The sequence below is a fragment of the Microtus oregoni genome, unplaced genomic scaffold (genome assembly GCF_018167655.1).
Source record: "Microtus oregoni isolate MIOR12 unplaced genomic scaffold, Mior012 000006F_ref0000085, whole genome shotgun sequence".
NCBI classification, from domain to species: Eukaryota; Metazoa; Chordata; class Mammalia; order Rodentia; family Cricetidae; genus Microtus; species Microtus oregoni.
In genome coordinates this window covers 9,193,352-9,212,366 of record NW_024543065.1, presented here as the reverse complement: position 1 = coordinate 9,212,366, position 19,015 = coordinate 9,193,352, and the positions used below count along the sequence as shown (strand labels likewise).

Genomic DNA, 19,015 nt, shown 5'->3' with positions numbered 1-19,015 from the left:
TTCCTTGAATGATTCTTTCATTTCTTGATTTTAAACTCTTAAAAATAACTTTAAAGTATATTGCTAAATTTGCTCATTTTAAGATGTTTTAGACTAAGTTGTTTTATTTTTATTTTATTTCATTTTATTTTTTTCCTTTTATTGAACAATACAATATATTTTTCTCTTTTCAGTTCTCCCCTTTCTTCCAGACACATTCCCTTTTTGTCTTTCATAAGACAAGAACTGAAAAGAGAGTAAACATGATAAAATAAAACATAATATGATGAAACAGAAACTATCATACTGAGGTTGAACATGGGAACCCAGTAGGAAGAAAAGAGTCCTAAGAGCAAGCACAGGAGTCAGAACTGGTGTATTCCACCCCCTCTGACTCTTATAATATTTCTGCTTCCACTTCCTTGGGGTTCCCTGAGCACCAAAAGGATGGAGACCTGTAATGGCATTTCATTTGTATTTTAATAAATAAAGTTTACCTGAAGATCAGAAAAGTAAAACAGCCACACTGGTCAGCCTTACAGACCAGGCAGCAATGACACGCACCTCTAATCCCAGGAGCCACAATGACACACACTTTTAATCCCAGTAACCATAACAATTTACCATAGAAACCAGGTGGTAGTGGTGCACACACTTACTCCCAGAACCAGAAAGGTTTATAAAATGGGAAGAAATGGTTCTCTGTCTCAGTCTCATTCTGAGATTCCTGAAGGCAGGGTTGCCATTTTGTACTGAGGTAGAAGTAAGAGCCAGTGGCTGACTGCTTTGCATTTTACCTTAAGATTGAATCCCAACTTCTGTCTGTTTAATTTTTGTCTGAATTACCTGTCTATTGGTGAGATTAGGAATAAAGTCTCCCACTATCAGTGTGTGAAAGTTTGTGTGAGATTTAAATTATAGTAGTGCTTCTTTTAAAAACATGGTGATCCTTCAGGTTGGTATATAGATGTTAAGAACTGAAATGTCAGAACAGTACCTATCTCATTTTGCTTAGTTTTGGTTTGAAGTTTATTTTGTTACACATGAAAGAGGATATACCAGCTTGCTTCTTACATCCAAGTGCTTGGAATATCTTTTTTCCAATTCTTCGCACTGAGGTAATATCTATAAGTGATGTTGACGTGTGTTTCTTGGACACACCAATAGACTGGATCCTGTTTTTCTACATATTCTATTGGTCTGTGCCTTTCTATTGGGGAATTGAGACCATTGATATTAAGAGTTATCAACAACCAAAGATTGTTGAGTTCTCTTATTTTATTGTTATTTGTATTAGTGATGACAGTGGTGGTGGTGGTGGTGTATGTGTGTGTGTATATGTTGTTTCCCATCTTTTTATTTTGCTGATGTAAGATTATTTATTTGCTCTGTTTTCATGGGTGTGCTTAGGTTGGGCTTTCCTTCTAGCACCTTCTGTATGGCTGGATTTGTGGATAAATATTGTTTAAGTTAAACTATCGTGGAATAGCTTATTCTCTCCATCTACAGTAATTGTTAATTTTGCTGGGTATTGTAGTCTTTTCTGGCATCTGACTTCTCAGTGGAGACTCTAAAAGCCAGAGGTACTAGAAAGATATACTGTAGACATTTTTATTTTAAATAAATGAGTAACGTGATTTAAAAAGACTTGAGTCCTTAAATAATAATGTTATAAAACTACACTACTCTGTTCTTTAGAAAACAGTGAATATCAGAAGAATTATATAGGCTCTGAATAAATACTGATAAATTGAAGGCCATCTGACCATTAGCGTTTTATCTGTTAATAGTTAAACTTGTCAAATATACCACTGTACTCAACTTGAACAGCCATAGGTCAGCTGAATGTTGGACATCTTTTCACTTACCCATATGTGCTTGGACTACAAGAGCACAGTGTATGCTTGGTTGAGGAAACCATTAGGTCTCCCTCACATGACTTGTAGATTGGCTCAGGCTTCCTTAATACATGATGACTTTTGTGATTTTTGCTGAGCTTCAAATGGAAATGTACCCTAAAGGCAAGGCACAGGCGCGGTAATCTTTGAAACTTCTCTTCAGGAGTCTCAGAACACCAGGTCTAAAGTACTCATTGATTAAAGCAATGAACACCCCCTATAGACTTGGGCCAGGGAGCAAAGACTTCAATGGCACTCATCAGGATGGCTGGCAAAGAAATGCAACCCGTATTTAAAACAAATATAACAAAACAAAAAACCCTTCAGTAAGTCAAACAATTATATTGTGATCACAAAGGAAGATGTGAGTGGAAAGCGAAAGACCCAGATTCTCTGTCAATATTTGCAATTTGACTCTAGCTTCCCATGTATCTTCCCATACCAAGCTTTCTTTCTGTTAAAATAAATACTTCATGTTAATAAATAATCTAAGATGCTTTGACAAATGAGGATATGAATATAATCACTTGATTTTGTTTACCTGATGATGTATGATTACATTTAGAAATTAGGTTGTAGCATATGAAACACCGGAAGGTTGTTCATGTTATCAAAATACCACTTATTTATCTCTGAATGCATGAAAATTGATGATCAAACCTAGGTGAATGAATATTACTTTGCTTTTGCTGACTTTATTGAATTTAAGAGTTTTTTGTTTTTGTTTTTTTTTTTTGGCTTTTGTTGTTATTGTTTTGTTTTGTTTTGTTCTACATCAGAATTGTACCATCCAATTCTCAAAATTACATGAGTGGCCTAAATTGGTTTTTGATTTGGGAGAAAGGTAAGTGTCAATATTTTGTATCTCAGTTGTTAAGTTATGGATTAAGTTATAGAGGCATCTTGTTCCTTCTCCCTCCACCAGACAATGCTCCATGCTGTTATATGGACCAGAAAGCTCCTGGAACTTTGAGTCAGGAAAGTGTTTGCTACTGTCATGTACTTTGTTGAAACAAGTACATGAAGTGCTGCACATATAATTGGAAATGTTTTATATTAGTCGCCAGTGGCCCTGGAAACCTCCTAACTAATAACCCCAGGCCCATGCATTTTCACATCCCAAGATCTAAATGGAGCTCAATGAGGGAAATTGATGAGAAAGCCTGACATTTAATGAGACATAAAAGCTTTTGACTATGACCTTGAGATGTGATTCGGTATTTATGATGTGAAATGGCTTGCCTTCTTCCAAATGGAGAAACATCTGGTCTGCGTGGAGAGGATTTTCATTTAGAAATGAGAAATTTAAAAAAATTCACCAGAAACTATATAGAAAATCAAGTACAAGCTGCAATGGCTAAGGCAGTAGGTGAAAGTTCACAGGGCACATGAAGGTGGACCCCTACCAAGTACACAGTTGCTGTGCTCATGTGAAAGAGCATGGAGAACAAAAGCTTCTCAAGCTGCACAAACATTTGCACCTCCATGAGAGTGTGAGAAAGTGTGTTTCACGTTGTGATTGATGGGGGGCTTTCCTGGACAACTTTGAACTCTTAGCAGGAACTGTGGAGTGCTGTCGGGACTATCGGCTTTTGTGTGTCAGAAACTCTATTTTATTGAAAAGGAAAAGAGAAAGAAAGAAAGAAAAACAGAAAGAAAGAAAGAAAGAAAGAAAGGAAAAAAGAAAGAAAGAAACACTTTTTTCTCCCTTTGTTTTCAGAGGGTACCCATAGTTTATGGGAATTAAGCAACTTAGAAGAAGATCCAAAACGTATTCAAACATCTCAGAAAATACTCAGCTTTGCTCAGAAACTGACCATTGATTTCCTTCTTGCTCTTCTTTGTCCCATTCACTTCCTTCTGCATTATTTTCTGTTGTGGGAGGCCGTTTGTTTGTTCCCATCTGCTCAGCACCAAAATAATCACACAGAAGCCATATTATTTGAAATACTGTTTTACCAATAGCTTAAGTGTATTTCTGGCTAACACATATCTTAATTTAACCCAACTCCATTAATCTATGTATTGCTACAGGCTGTGGTTTACCAGATAAAGTTCCGGTGTCCGTCTCCAGTAAGGCTACATGGCTTCTCACTGATTCCATCTTCTTTCTCCCAGCATTTAGTTTTGTTCCCCCCTCCCTTCACCTACCTTTATTCCGATCTGCTCAGGACCAATTCTTTATTCATTCTGCTCTTTATTCATTGACCAATTAAAGCAACACATATACAGAAAGACTTCCCACATCATTTCTCCTTTCTGTTTAGATAAAAAGGAAGGCTTTAACTTTAACATAGTAAAATAACGTATAATAAAACAGGAATTACAGTTACATTATTTATATCTATTTTATATTTTATTATAACTAAGGAAAATTATAAGTATAGCTATGTTTTCTTCAACCCCATCAAAAACTCCAGAAGGATATAATATTATCTAAGTTAACAGGAAGTGCATCATAAGCAATTTCCAAAACTCCAGAATTGACAGAGACATCTCGCTACCTGGACAGTCACCCAAAGTTCTTCTGTATTGTTGGGACATCCAATATTCAGCCCACAGGCCCAGAGTATCCAGCAGAATTTTCCATGAAGCAGGAAATTTGAAGATTTGTTTTGCCTTGTAATTTGCAAAGTCCACGGGTTGCTTTTTTCTGTGTACTGCAGAATGTTTGGAAGACTCTTTCTTGTAATAGGAACCCCAAAGGACCATATCACCTTTAGGCAAATTCAGCAATCATTTCTCTGTGTGTCCTGAATGTCCAGTTCATATAGCATAGCATCAAGTAGTAAAGGCAAGAGCAGTTTCTTCCCAAATGACTAATCAATCCCATAAGGAGCCTCTTTGGTGCCCATCATTCTCTTGAAGTAGTTTGGTATTGCCAGGAGCAGATATGTCTCACTGTCATGAAAAGTCCTAAGTTCTTAAACATTCTAAATGCCATATTCTGAAGGTCTTTGAAAGATTTAAAGAATTTCTATCTACCTGAAATATATCTCTATACATCTAGAAAACCTAACTAACATGACTACAAGCTTGATTATTATAGATGACAATTAACTATATTTAAGAAATAACTATGCATTGTATTTGTAAGCGAGCTATAAAATCACAATACCTTAATCAAGAGCAGAAATATACACATAACAAAATTGATCTTAAGTTCATGTTAACAAAGCAAGATCCATACCAACGCAAAGTATCCATCTCTATAGCATATCCCCCTTTAAATGTAAACAAACAATTATAAACAATATTTAGGAATTTGGGTGTAGTTCTCTCCAAATTGCTGCCTACTTTTGTTTGGGCAAAGTAATTTTGGTGGAGGGGGGTGTTACTATAACTTTTCAGAGGGTCTTAATCCATCAAACCACATTAGCCTGGAAGGATTCCACAGGTTCTCATCCTCTGTGGACACAAATGAAGGACCCCTTTTCAAAAAAAAAAAAAAAATATATATATATATATATATATATATATATATATATATATATCTTTAGACCCAAATTTTGAAGACAAGATACCTTTAAAGTATATATGTTGGATACTTAGCTCCTTCGCAGTCAAAAAGTTAAAAAAAAAACACAATAATATACATAATTCAGACTCTCTGTGTATATTCCATCTTTACAAGGCTTATTTTCTTTATTCCTTTTATCTATGACTGACTGTACTCTGTTTTGCTAAAGACTTTGTTTTATTTTTTAAAACAATTTACTTCCTTTTATATCTCTCTATACTCTTTTTCTTCTCTCTCCCAAGCCTACGTACATTTATCCAACACTGTGACCCATTTAGAGGTTTTTTGTTTTTGTTTTTTAATCTGAATCTGTCTTTATTGTGTATCTGTAATCCTTTTCTGTCCAGGACTGCTTCTTAAAATGCTAAGCAACATTACTAGAACTAAAGGTGCTTTGCCTTTTGGCTCTGCCCAGTCTGACAAGGCAGAGGTCCATTCATTGCCTCTGAGACTGCCAAGTGGGAGTCTTCTTCACCACCTCAATCAATTGGCCCATGCTGCCAACAAGTAACTTGCAGTATGCTGCCCACAAACCCCATTCAAGATATCAGTCTCCTTAAATAACCAGAGTTTGTGCTGCCATGAAAGCCCAGGAAGCCGCCATTTCAAAACCGCATATTTTTTTTTCTGCTACCACTGAATCAGGAAAACCTCTCCTAAGGAACTGCATCATGTCACCAACAAGCAGAGCAAGAAGCTGTGTTAAACTCTGGTTGTTTTGTGTCTAGAATTCCTTTTAAAGCTTTCTCAGGTTTTATGTGGATATAGTCAACCACATTGTAGCTCCAAATTTTTGTATGTAGGCCATTTGGTTTGTTCCCAACTGCTCAGCCCTGAAATAATCATATTATTTGCAATCCTGTTTGGCCAATAACTTAAGCGTATTTCTGGCTAACTCATATCTTAATTTAAACCATCTCCATTAATCTGTGTATTGCCATGAGGCTGTGGCTTACCAGGTAAAGTTCAGCATCTGTCTCCAGCAGGGCTACATGGCTTCTCACTGATTCCACCTACTTTCTCCCAGCATTCAATTTAGTCCCCCCACCTGCCTACCTCTGTTCTGACCTGTGCAGGCCCAAGACAGTTTATTTATTAACCAATGAAAGCAACACATATACATAAGGACGTCCCACACCAATCTTTTCTCCTTCCTTCCTCCTTGTTTTTCTCCTTCTTCTCCTGATTATCTTCCTTGTAGTCAGGGATGACATAGTCTGAACTACTTTGTAATGTACATGTGATTAAATATGCAGATATTGACAAGACATTTTGCTTTGTTTTTGAGATAGAGACTCAATGTGTTGTCATACCTGGTCTTGAATTTGCAGAGATCTTCCTGCCTCTTCCTCACAAACACTGACCATGAAAAGCCTTTTATTCTAGTATGCTACTTAAAATAAAAGTTAATGAAATGAAGGCAAGGCTAGAGTACTATGTAATGCATTGAATTGAAAGTGGTTGAATTCTACATGATGAAGAATTTTCCAGTTAAACAAGAGGTCTTGAGAACTACAGTGAAGTTGTATGATCCAAAGAGCATGAGTTTTTTTCCCTTTAATAAAAACTGAGATTCTATGTCAGCTAAGTTAAATATAATTAAAGATGTGAAACAATAAAATCGTCCCTGTACAAGAGGTCAAGCCAGTCAAAATCCCAGCATGGAAGGGGAAGAGTTATGAAGTCCTACCCCTTTGAGAGGAGCTACTGGGAATCTGTGAGCTATTGGGAGTTCTAGAGGAGCTATGGGATAAAAAAGTCAGTTTTCCTCAGGGTACCTGGTTGTCTACCCATGGCCCTACACCCACACATTTATTGGTGGTACTAAGTAGACGCAATAGGTTAAAAAAACAAAAGCACAAGAAAAGAATGAGAGGAAAAAATCATGAGTGGGTGGATATGAGTGGAAAAATGCCTGGATATGCACCAAATTTTCATTTTCATGCTTGGGTAAAATTTTCAAATTTTAAGAAAGGTAGTTTTTTAAAATATGCATATATATACTTCCCAAATATACTAAACGAATCTCAAAGCAAATAGGAAAACTGTTAAAATTTATACATGAAAGATGATTCTAAAGCACATGGCAGTAATAAATAAATATACATATATATATATATATATATATATATATACACACACACACACACACACATATTGCTCTGAGAAAAACTCAAACTAAGGCATCATAGCTGCTCTTTTTACTTTAATATTTTATTTTTTTCTTGTTTTTTTTTTTTTTTTTTGAGACAGGCTTTCTCTGTAGAGCCATAGCTATTCTGGAACTCATTCTGTAGATCAGGCTGGCCTCAAACTCATAGAGATCTCCCTACCTCAGCCTCTTAAGTGCTGGGACTAAAGGTTTATGCTACTACCACCAATCTTGAGTTCATAGTCTATATTTTGGGGTTTGTGTGTGTGTGTTCAGAAACAAATAATTTATATTTTAAATACTAGCTAAATAAACTCTACAGTTTTCAGGGAAGCCTTCTCTCATCTTATCTATGCCAGCCATACATACTTACATGCATACTCATTCTGAATTTCTGAATGTATTTTGAAAATACTCTTTCTACAAGACAGCTACAGTTTGATTAGAAAATAATGACATCCTTTTACTGAAGATTCACGAATATTTAGCTTTATTTACATATTCTAGATAAAAATGCCAATTTCTTTTTCTTAAATTTGTTAGGGAGAGTTATTTCATCTGATAAAATTAAGTAAAGAATAAATAATATTAAAATAATAACAATAATCTATTTGGGGGTTAGTTTAATATTTATATTTCTCTTTAATTTCATATATTTTAAAACATTATATATATATATAACTCCATCCCAATAATTTATTGAATGCCATGTACATTTTATTATAATGTTATAGTTTATTTTTACTTAATATAATTTGAAAAATATCAATGATATTCTTGGGACGATTGATTTACTTCAGTAGGATAAATAAATTCATATTCACTTGATAGTTGGCATAAATGTTTGTCAGTGATTCTTATGCTAGTCTGTGAGTGTTCAAATCCTGGTTGTATGCTTGAATGGGTAGTGGTGTCGTTCCAAATGATTCTCAATGGTTGAAATGAAAATATGTCAGCAATAATATTTCTGTCTCACAAGGCCATGTATATACTGTTTTGAGGATAAACTGAGTAACTTTTGCCAAATTGCAAGTTCAATAGTGTCACTTTGTCAAGCACACATCATTCATCGTGTTCATCAGCGTCATTTTTGTATTTATGAGAAATCCATACTGATGGACATCAGGGTATTTTTAAAGCTTTTCCACCATAACATTTACTCTCAGCTGATCTTGTTTCTATACATTCTTTACCCAATGTATTTGTCTCCTCCAAATTCAATAATAGTGCATATGATTAAAATTTTAGCCTTTATCAATTGAATAGATGAAAAATGATGCCTTAGCAATCTCTTGCCAATAGAAACTGTATGTTTTAATGCTAAAAAAATTTTTGTTTTGTGCACTTTAAATTCACGAACTCTTAAATTGAATTCCAACTACAAACAAATAAGCAAAGGAGACAATGTTTAAATAAATTCTGTATCTCATATGTAACATAAAGAAAATATTTTACACATGTTCCTGTCATATATTCCTTGCTTCAGAAAGAAACCTAAAACTTGAAGGTCAGTGTTCTCATCCTTTAGGTACAAACATTTCTTCTTTTTACTTTGAGTTACATCAACTTTCCCAAAGTCACAGAGTAAATATATGGAATACATTTAGAGAGGGAACATATCATTACATTTTTATCTATTTTATTTATGTCTATGTATATGTCCCTCTGCCCTGCATATTGCTTAACTCTAAAATTATAGAACAGTTGTGTCTAAACGTAATTAATATTCTGGTGCTTTACATTAGAATTTGCAAATGATCACCCTCTAATATTTAAGCAATCTACTATTAATACCTTTGCTGCAAAGCTATAAGGATGGAATTGCATATCATACCAAGATATCAGTCCTAGACCCACCATTCAGATGGTGTGGGAGTCTTTCTCCAACCCAGACAGATAGACCTCTGTTCCTGCACCTTCAGAGATACAGTGCGTTCAAACACTACTACATTTCCGACAATTCTAGATGTTCAATGTGTATGCAGGTTTTTAAAAAATATCCCTCCCCTGACATTTTCTGATACAGGTTCTATATTCACAAAATAAATCACAATTTCCCTTTCTATCACAGATGATAAACCTTCAAATGTTCCAGAAAAACAGCTTTTTAAAGTCTTCTCTTTTTAAGGTTAAGTCCTTGTGTTACCTTTCTAAACCCCTGTTCAGCTCTTGGAGCCATCGGCATCCCAGTCACACCTCTTTGGATGAACTCTAATTTGTCAACTACCCTCTTAAATGGTGGTGTCAGGAACTGATCACAGGGTGCCGGATGTGCTCTGACTAGCTATGAGGGCAGGTGCACCTTCGCTTCCTTAAGCCTGTGTATTTGCTGTCCTTTTAATTCAAGGATTATATGGCTTACCCACAGATCATAACATACTGCAGATATATTTACAACTTATAAAGTATGTATTGGGTGCTAAGATTTACATTATTATCCTACCACATAGAAAATGGCAAATCAGAAGACCATAAAGTTGATTTATATGTGTGAATGTCTAAATGGCTTAAATATTGATTCCCCCCCCCCCCCTTTAACTGCCAATCAAACTTCCTAAATGGTAAAAGTTCCTTCTTTTAAGACTAATGCATTCATGGTTTGCCAGTCAGCAGTACAGTGGGCATAAGTAAGCTCACGTCACTGAAATGCTAAGGTGGATATATTTGCTTAGATTTGTTTTTAGGACTTAAAAGAATAGAGAAACCAATAGAGACATGTTTTAAAAAAACAACTGAAAACTATCTCGAGCATAGCCCAACTTTATTTTGCTCTTTATGTTCTCTCCATATATAATACTTTGAAATGAAAGATTGTTATGAATGCTATTAAAATTCAGCAGATATTTATGCAGGGTCTACTGTCTGTGAAATGCTTTAGCACAGCACCAAAGGGAAACATTAAGACATGTGTAAGAGCTGAGTCCTCCATCACCCTGATCTCCCAGAAATCCTGAGAACTTTTTTTTCTTTTTAAGAAAGTATTTAGAATCATGAAATAAATATTTCTGCCATTAGGGCTTAATTGAGGGCTCTTTGTAGAATTTTAATTTGGAAGATGATACTTACTCCAATGATATGGCTAAAAACTTTCATTTACTATGTACACTGTGCCAAGTGAAGGACTACATGTGTATGCTCTCATTTTACTATTAAAATGAGCTTTTAAAAGATGAACAATACAGGTCATTTAACTCAACCTCTGGAAGCATAAAAAACTTCCCCAAGAATTACACATCACATAAAGGCAGAGTCTGATTCCCAAACTAGGATGTTAAAGATTCAGGAATGAGCTTCATATTTCTGTGATTTATATAAGATGCTCATATTAATAGACATATTAGAACACGGACACAAGTTCTTCCATTTATTCTGGAAGAAGATACTTAGATGTCTTTTATTGGCCTGTTGATTCTTCTCTTGAGTATGACTTAGTACCCTCTGAACCTCTAAGATTGTTATCTTCTGAAATTCACAACCAACTTCTACTGCTCCAATTAAGAATCACCAGCAGCATTCATGAATGAGAGAGAAGAGGAAATAAAATAGTAGCAGATCAGTAACATTTAGAATCCAAGCAAAATACTGTATCTAGTAGTCTCACTTCTGCTTTTGCAAAAATATTTAGATAGATAGATAGATAGATAGATAGATAGATGATAGATAGATATATTAACTGCTCTTTCTAAACATCCTTCATCTGAATATTGTAAACCAAAGTTAACTGAACAAATAACATGATAGACTTTGCTCAAGGTCACCAAAGGTGCAAACAACAGGAGAGAGAAAAACGTTTTCTTCACTCTTGTTTGTCTCTGGTAATAAAGTAAGGGATAGCTGGATGATAGCCACAACTTATCAAAGGTAATAAATATCCTTAAGAGACAAAATTCCCTAAACAGTGAGAGATTAAAATTCTCCATTAAAGGAGAATAGCAATGCTTCTCTCTCTCTCTCTCTCTCTCTCTCTCTCTCTCTCTCTTTCTCTCTCTCTCTCTCTCTCTCTCTCTCTCTCTCCCCCCCCCAAGAGTTTCCATAACATTTTTAAAGGATTGTGTATCTTGTTATTACTCATTTGTAATTAATGTTACAGTAAGCCTATTTATTTTAACTTAATGGAACTTGTATTAAAATGAGCCTTGTTGTTTGAACTAGAGTCAATTGTTGTGTGTGTCATGAGCACACAGTTATAATATTCTTGGCAAAGTTCTTGAAAAAAATTTAAGCCCTCGACAGAAAAAAAACTAAATATGTATATATAAAACTGTATTTTGTGGTTTATTTGATTAGATAGATGTTTAATTATGTGCTACACGTATTTTGTACAGGATTTTTGCATATAATTAATCTAGCTCATAGCAAGATTGTCAGTGGAATGTTTCATCCAAACTTAAGTAGATGGAAAGTGAACAGCTGTTGCAAAGACCTTGTTTTGAGTCTGAGCCACAGAACAGCTTTGTGAATTTGGCTGCTATGCTTGCATTTGTTGAGATTCTACTTGTTCAGTATCAGTGTGTGTCACAAAATAGCAATAGTTCTCTAAATCAGGAAACTTGACTGGAAGAGCAAGTATTAACTTTACTGTACAGGATGCTTTTTTTTCTTTCAATCTATTGTTCATCTACTATGCAGTGTACAAGTAATATGTTTGTAGGTCATTGTTATTTTGAAGAGACCTCAATTAGGTCTATATATAAGGAAAAGAAAAACTAACCTGTTGGCTGTACACTAAAATGGATCCACGGGGTTTCTTCGTATAGGAAAACCAACAAGAGTGTGGTTTTCACATGCGACCAAAAGTCTTGTGATCCGGAAAAAAATTTTATAGCCCCATTGAGTTACATTATAGATGAGTATATGGACCATATTGTTTTGTCTTGGTTCGTGACATGGAAAAGAAAACATATGAAAAGTATATCCACGGGACCATGAATTCACCTTTATGTGCATAGACACAATTATTTTCTCCTCCTAGCCAATCAAAACATTAAGTTGTTTGTGTCTTATAGCTATCACTATGAAGCACTGAATAAAATATAATTCATGAAAATTTGGTGAAATCGGCAAATTTCAAGCAGAATAAATTTAGTGTGGTTAACCTGTATAATGCATGGATCTGGTGGTCCCTTCACTGAGGAACTGTCACTGGTCATCAACCCTGGATCTCTATTCTTGGTCTGGTCACAGGCAGCATGTGCACTCTTACTTTGTACTTTCAAAGCTTAGGTGTCACCGGATGTTGAAAAATAACAAAATTATCTGGTTGGACTGACTGTAGTTGTAATGGCTAAAGGGACATCCCAAAGTTACTTTTGCCTCTTCCATTTCTAATTAAAGAAATGAATAGAGCTACTGTGAAAGAAAGTTACTATTGAAACTCTATATTAGTTATGAAGAATTAGAATAAGGAAGTAATGGGTCAAATATTGAGGAAAAGAAATAGGGAGGGAATGCAGGCAGGTAGGAAACAAGGAGAAAGGAATCCACTTCTATAGAAGAAAACAGCCTCCAAGCTTCTTCTTTAAAATAATATCTTATTGATTCTTAAAAATATTAAAGATGTATTTTGATCATATTCATATTCCCAGCACTTCAGAGGATACCCTCAGTCCCTAGCCACAATTTTATATGCTCCTTGAGTGGTGAATGGAACCGTAAGTTTAATTTATGTTGGCCAAATACTCGTAGTATTGGGAGCTATCCTAGAATGTAGTGCATATCTGACCAATCAATGGCATCTTAGAGAAAACTAGTTGTGCTTCTTCCTGCAGCTAGCTGTTAAAAAGCTCCTGAACTAGAGATAGGGCCTGGTTCTCACATCACCACCTTTACGCTAAGATGTTTATCTGGCTTCAGCTTACACAGGTCTTGTACATGCTGCCATAACTGTTGGGAATTTGTATGCGCAATTGCCCTGTTCTGTCAGAGAATGGTGTTTCCTTGAAGTCATTCACTACTTCTGGTTTTCAAAATGTTTCTGCCTCCTCTTCAACAATTATCCCTGCACTTTGGGGAAAGGAATATGATATAGATGCCCCATTTGGGGTTGAACATTCTATAGTTTCTTTCTCTATGTTTTGATGAGCTGTGGGTCTCAGTGTTAGCTTCCATCTACTGGGAATGGGGAGAGGCTTCTCTGATGAGTTTTGGGAGTTGCACTAACCTATCAGTATAGAGATAGGTCAATAGGACTTGCTTTAATCCTAAGTCTATAATTTTAGTGGATTCTGCCATATGGCCCATGACTTATCCAGTCTCATGTTCTTGGCCCAGATAATGGATCCAGGTATGGACACACCTTATTAAACAGGTCTTAAATACAATCAGAAAGTGATTAGTCAGGCACCTGATAGATGGTTAGTATTTATAATATACAGAGAACTAAAAACACCAAGATAATGAAAAAAAAAGGCATCTCAATTAAAAATGGGAGCAAAGAACTAAATACAAAGCTCTCAAAAGACGAAATGAAAATAGCTGGGAAAATGCTTAAGAATATTCAGCATTTCTTTTTTCCTGTTTTGTTTTGTTTTTCAAGACAGGGTTTCTCTGTAGCTTTGGAGCCTGTCCTGGAACTCACTTTGTAAACTAGGCTGGCCTTGAACTGACAGAGATGAACCTGCCTCTGTCTCTCAAGTGTTGGGATTAAAGGTGTGCACCACCACACCCAACTCAGCGCTTCTTTTTATGTATGTGTATGTTTTATGAAATTTTTTACACTTTAAAAGGTCTTAATGTCAGTTATCCCTACCTGCTCCTCCTCCTCCACCACATCTCATTAGCTCTTCCTGTTGCATTAATCCCCCCTTTATATCACTCCATTCTATCTCCCCTCCCTTGAAAGCCCACTTTACTCCCCACAGTCTCTTCCTATTTGTATAACTGTTATGGGTATTCCAAATGAATAACACTCATCTGAAGGCTCAAAGCTAACAGCCACATAAGGGAGAAAAGAGATGATATTTGCTTTCTTATGCCTGGGTTACTTCCCTCAGAGTGATCATTTTTGGTTTCATGCATCCACCTACCAGTTTTAAGATTTTATTTTTCATAAGAGCAGAATAATATTTACAGAGTGTTAGATCTCTATTGGGGAGATATTGTGCAGAACAGCAATGAACATGTAGGAGCCAGCATTTCTATAGTAGGACATAAGTGCTTTGGGTAGATGTCCAAAAGTAGTATAGATGGACCATTTGGTAGATCTATTTCTAGCTTTGTGAGGCCTTTTAGAACTATACACATGTCCTAAAAAATATACGTGCACATACATAAAAGAATTTAAATGGAGTTACCATATGACAGGGTAACATTGTCCCTACCAGACATTGTAGGTTGGAAATAAAACCTCCAGGATGGGGACATCTTTTAGAGTTGATGGCCAGTGGGGTCCTACATACCCCTAATCACTACAGGATATTGCCATTTCTCTTAGTTATCCCCCTGAACTCGATGGTAAGACTCTTTTGCTAAAGATACAATAGCTTGAATCATAAACCATGAAGAAATCAAGTGGGTACTGACTTGGACCATGCCCACTGGCTAGCATTCATAGTTTTAGAAAGATGCTATGTAGGCAACCAAAAGAGGAAGCTAATCATCACTCTTACCTAGCTTAAAGCTCCATGAGGTATAACAATGCCTGGAAATGCCCTCTGACACAGCCGTGGCGTGAATGCTACAAAGCATCCAGCCTGCTTCTTACAGAAACTCTATACTATGAGGTCTCTTGCCTCCTAAACCAATATTTCTTGACTGCATCATCTCTTTTTGGCAACCTCAGTTTCTAGTCAATTTCCTATATGCTAAAAGGGCACATGTTATTAAGTTTTCTCTGTTATTTTCTACATCTTCTATAACTTAATACTGCCTGATTTTGTTCTAATACAGTACAATCTCTGAAAAAGCATTGTGTCTACTTCAGAATCATAAATGTGTGAAAGACCACATTGGGGCCTTGCAACTCCATGAACACACTGAATACATACATTGTAAATACTTGTCTAGGAGGAAGGAATAACTTTTCAGAATTTTAGTCTCTAAGCCTTGAGAATGTAGAAAGATGAAACCCTTATACTGTCTGTGGTACTACACGGAAACTTATAGCTATGTTTAATTTATCCGGCTCATTATTACAAAACCTTTTACTCATTTCATTTTTACTATATTCCTCTTGAAATATTTGCTCTGGTAAGCAGAAGCAAATATTAGGTTTCACACTCCATTTACTGGGATAACAGTGATGATCATCTGACATCAGAAAGCCAAATATCCCCTGCTTATTCCCAGAGAAGAATTTGCTCTCCGGGTGTGCAATGTCCTCAGTAGAGTGCTGCTCCCCACACTTCCTCAGTTCACATTCCTTTAAACTTAGTAAAACACACATAAGCACAGCCCCATACCCAATACTTTGTTGGTAAAGCCAATTACATCCAGCGATTTTCCTCTCATGAGTGGAAAGTTTTCCTGCCCCATTTAACCATGTTATTATGCTAGACAAGAGTCACATATTGCGTGAAGCAACAATGTTACTTACAAACAAGCTGTTTCTTTCCATCCAAGGTAGAATTAAAGCAAATGCTCATGGGAAAGAGCTATTATTTTCTTAGTGGTGTGAAAATGAGGCCTGGAGCATATAGGATTTAATCCTGAACTACATCCTGGAATAGAACGGTGTTTTGCCCTCCAATAGGAAATTCATTCTCCACTTGGTCGCTGAATCTCCTCATGGAAAATTTTTCTGAATAAATAACCAAGAAAAAAAAGTAAAAAGCTAAGTCAATAGGAAATCTCACATAATGACCTATTCTCAAGAAATTTACTCTTTTTTCTAGAATTGAAAAGGCATACAACATTCACATCTTATAGGGACAGTATAATGCACCAAGTAATTACAATATTCATATCCAAGTGAACTGAAGGTGTCTTACTCCTCCCTGTGGAAAGCCCTTTTTTCTCTAGCCAATATAATGATTTCAAGGGAGTTAATAAATCATAGGAGTAAATTAGATGTTCTATTGACTTATGCAAGGCTTAATAAAATGATGAAAATGAATGTTTTCCCCTAAATTAACTTAAAGTCCCAAAGATGAAATTTATAAATGGGTTTTAGAAAGCTCAAAATTATGGAAAATTAATTACATATAGCACATATTTTTCCACAAATATTATGTCTTCTTGAACTATTCAGTGAATGCTAATGGTTGGGTTTGGGGATTCCAGAAAGGGACAACTGTCACCTTTCTAGAATCCTTCAGTTCTAGTACTCATGATTTTTTTAAAAGATTTTTTTACTATGATTAAAAATGGTTTTCCTTGGTCTTTTGGCTGTTGAAATGTTAACCAGGCAAGTATTTGCACTAATAGAAAACTACAAGGATTCTATCAGGAAATTTCTAGCAAGACCATTCTAATGTAAAAATATGTGTAATAATGTAAAAACAATATTGTACTAGGTTATTGTATTAAAATGCAGCATTTGCCTTGATTCAGTAATGGAACTTGAAAAAAATGATCAAGCTTCACTCCTAGAAAGATTCAGGCAAGGACATAAAATTTGGGTATATTGAATACTTAGTATGCAACTCTGGGTTCAGTGTATCATCCCCACATTCCCGTGCTAAAGTCCTAATTCCCATTAGCTCACACTATACCTATGTTCCAAATTGGGATCTCAAATGGCTACCTCCTGTATATCTTTATTAATTTAGAAAACACTAAATAATTCCGTTTTCTTTGAGATATGAATAAATATCAGTTGCAGCCTTTTTAGCCTCTTACTGATGTCTTGCTGATTTGAACAAGCAGGCTACGTGAAATGTTGGGAGCCAAAACCGTGGTATATAGATTCATCCCCCATTACTTATAATAATGCCAAATGCTATTGACCAGGCAAATAAGAATTATTTTATATATGAAAAGACATTAGAGTAGCACATTACTCAGAGGAGCAGGGGCATAAATGTTTTCTAAATTTCAGTCCCTCCAGAGCATCATGTAATGAGCTCTTCTAAGCCAATGCTGAGCTGCAATGTAAAATCCTGTTTAATGAGCCATAGCAAGCTCTGCGTGGCCCTGTGGGACAACTCGAAGGGATCCAGGCTCTTCCTCCTCTATCCTTTGCCTTCCTGGGAAGTACCTTCTGGTCAAGGTCTGCCAGGAAAGGACACACAGAGAGCCCAGGTCAGGGATGCTGGGGCTTCGCTTATCAGTACAAAGTGAACAGCAGAATACAAATCATCAGCCTTGTTCTAGTGATGCCTTTGTTTACAGTGCCGGATAGAATGTTTAAGGGCCTGCCACATTTACATTGAATATGTCACTCACAGATCTAGTTTTGATTCCTGTCCTATAAAACGATCTTGTGTTCTAGAAGAAAAATATATTTTACAAGGTTAACGTCAATGTCAGAAAAATTCAAGCATCAAGCATACGTTAGAAGAAATGAAGTTTGCTTAATGAGGAAGGGGTAATAACATTTATCCATACAAGCTTACTTGATTACATAGGCAAAAGTAGACCTTCTCAGGTAGTCCTGATTGAATTTGCATGTAAATTTGGCAGCTAACCTTTATTTTTGTTTTGACTAATAATGTTTCTCAGCTTAGCTCATGGTCTATGCAAAGTGCCTTTCAAACGGAAGGATGTCTTTGTTGGTTGTATTCAGATCTACAGAATGACAGTAACTGCAGAGATGGATAGAAACTGTCTAGTTTGGCACTGATCCTTCTGTTTGGGATCAGCTATGGACTGAGAAGATGACAGGGAAATCTGTGTTTGATTTCATAGAACCTATCCTATTCTATCAAGCCTACATTACTGGGAAAATAACCCATGAATTTATATTTATCTTGAGTTAGCTCTTGATGGACCAAGGTTCTTATAAAGGTTACTCCTACAGAAATGTCTGTTGTCTCTAGTCTGCACTCTGGCGATTGCTGCTTCTTCCAAATATTGCCCTCTAGAACAATAAAAGGGTTTTAAAATAGTACATAAAAGACGATTCGATAAAGCACCTTCTATGCTGAAATGATTATGTGTCTCTTCTCTTCCAGCTCCCAGCTGTAGGAGGACAACTGACATTTACCATCTCATATGACCTCGAAGAAGCGGAAGAGGATGCAGAAAAAGTTGTTCAGCTGATGACTATCTTAGAGGTGAGATAATAAACATGTCACTGTGCAACCACATGATATCGCCATGTCACCTGAGGCCACTCACACTGCTTTTAATTGATTGACAGATGCTCATTTACATACTATGTAAGACAATACACCTCAGCAGTTTTATGCCATGCCCACGTTTCAATCTGATACATGCCAAGAAAATCCAGAATGGGTTCTGATGACAAAGTAAACCACTTAGACACATTGAGAAACTTAAATTTAAAATACAACCATATTTCTGCACTTATAAGGTTTCAGAATCCATGTGTTTAGGTCAATACTAATTTAGGTAATTTATTATATT

General features: G+C 35.9%; 1 protein-coding gene across 3 annotated transcripts in view; it reads left to right on the top strand.

The window, feature by feature from the left end:
* Positions 1–19,015, top strand: part of Lama2 (laminin subunit alpha 2) — a 583,059-nt gene that overhangs the window by 311,799 nt on the left and 252,245 nt on the right. For all 3 annotated transcript variants that reach the window (XM_041653904.1, XM_041653903.1, XM_041653905.1), the window contains exon 13: positions 18,601–18,702. In XM_041653904.1, coding sequence (XP_041509838.1) covers positions 18,601–18,702 — 102 coding nt within the window. The remainder of the gene's footprint in view (positions 1–18,600; positions 18,703–19,015) is intronic.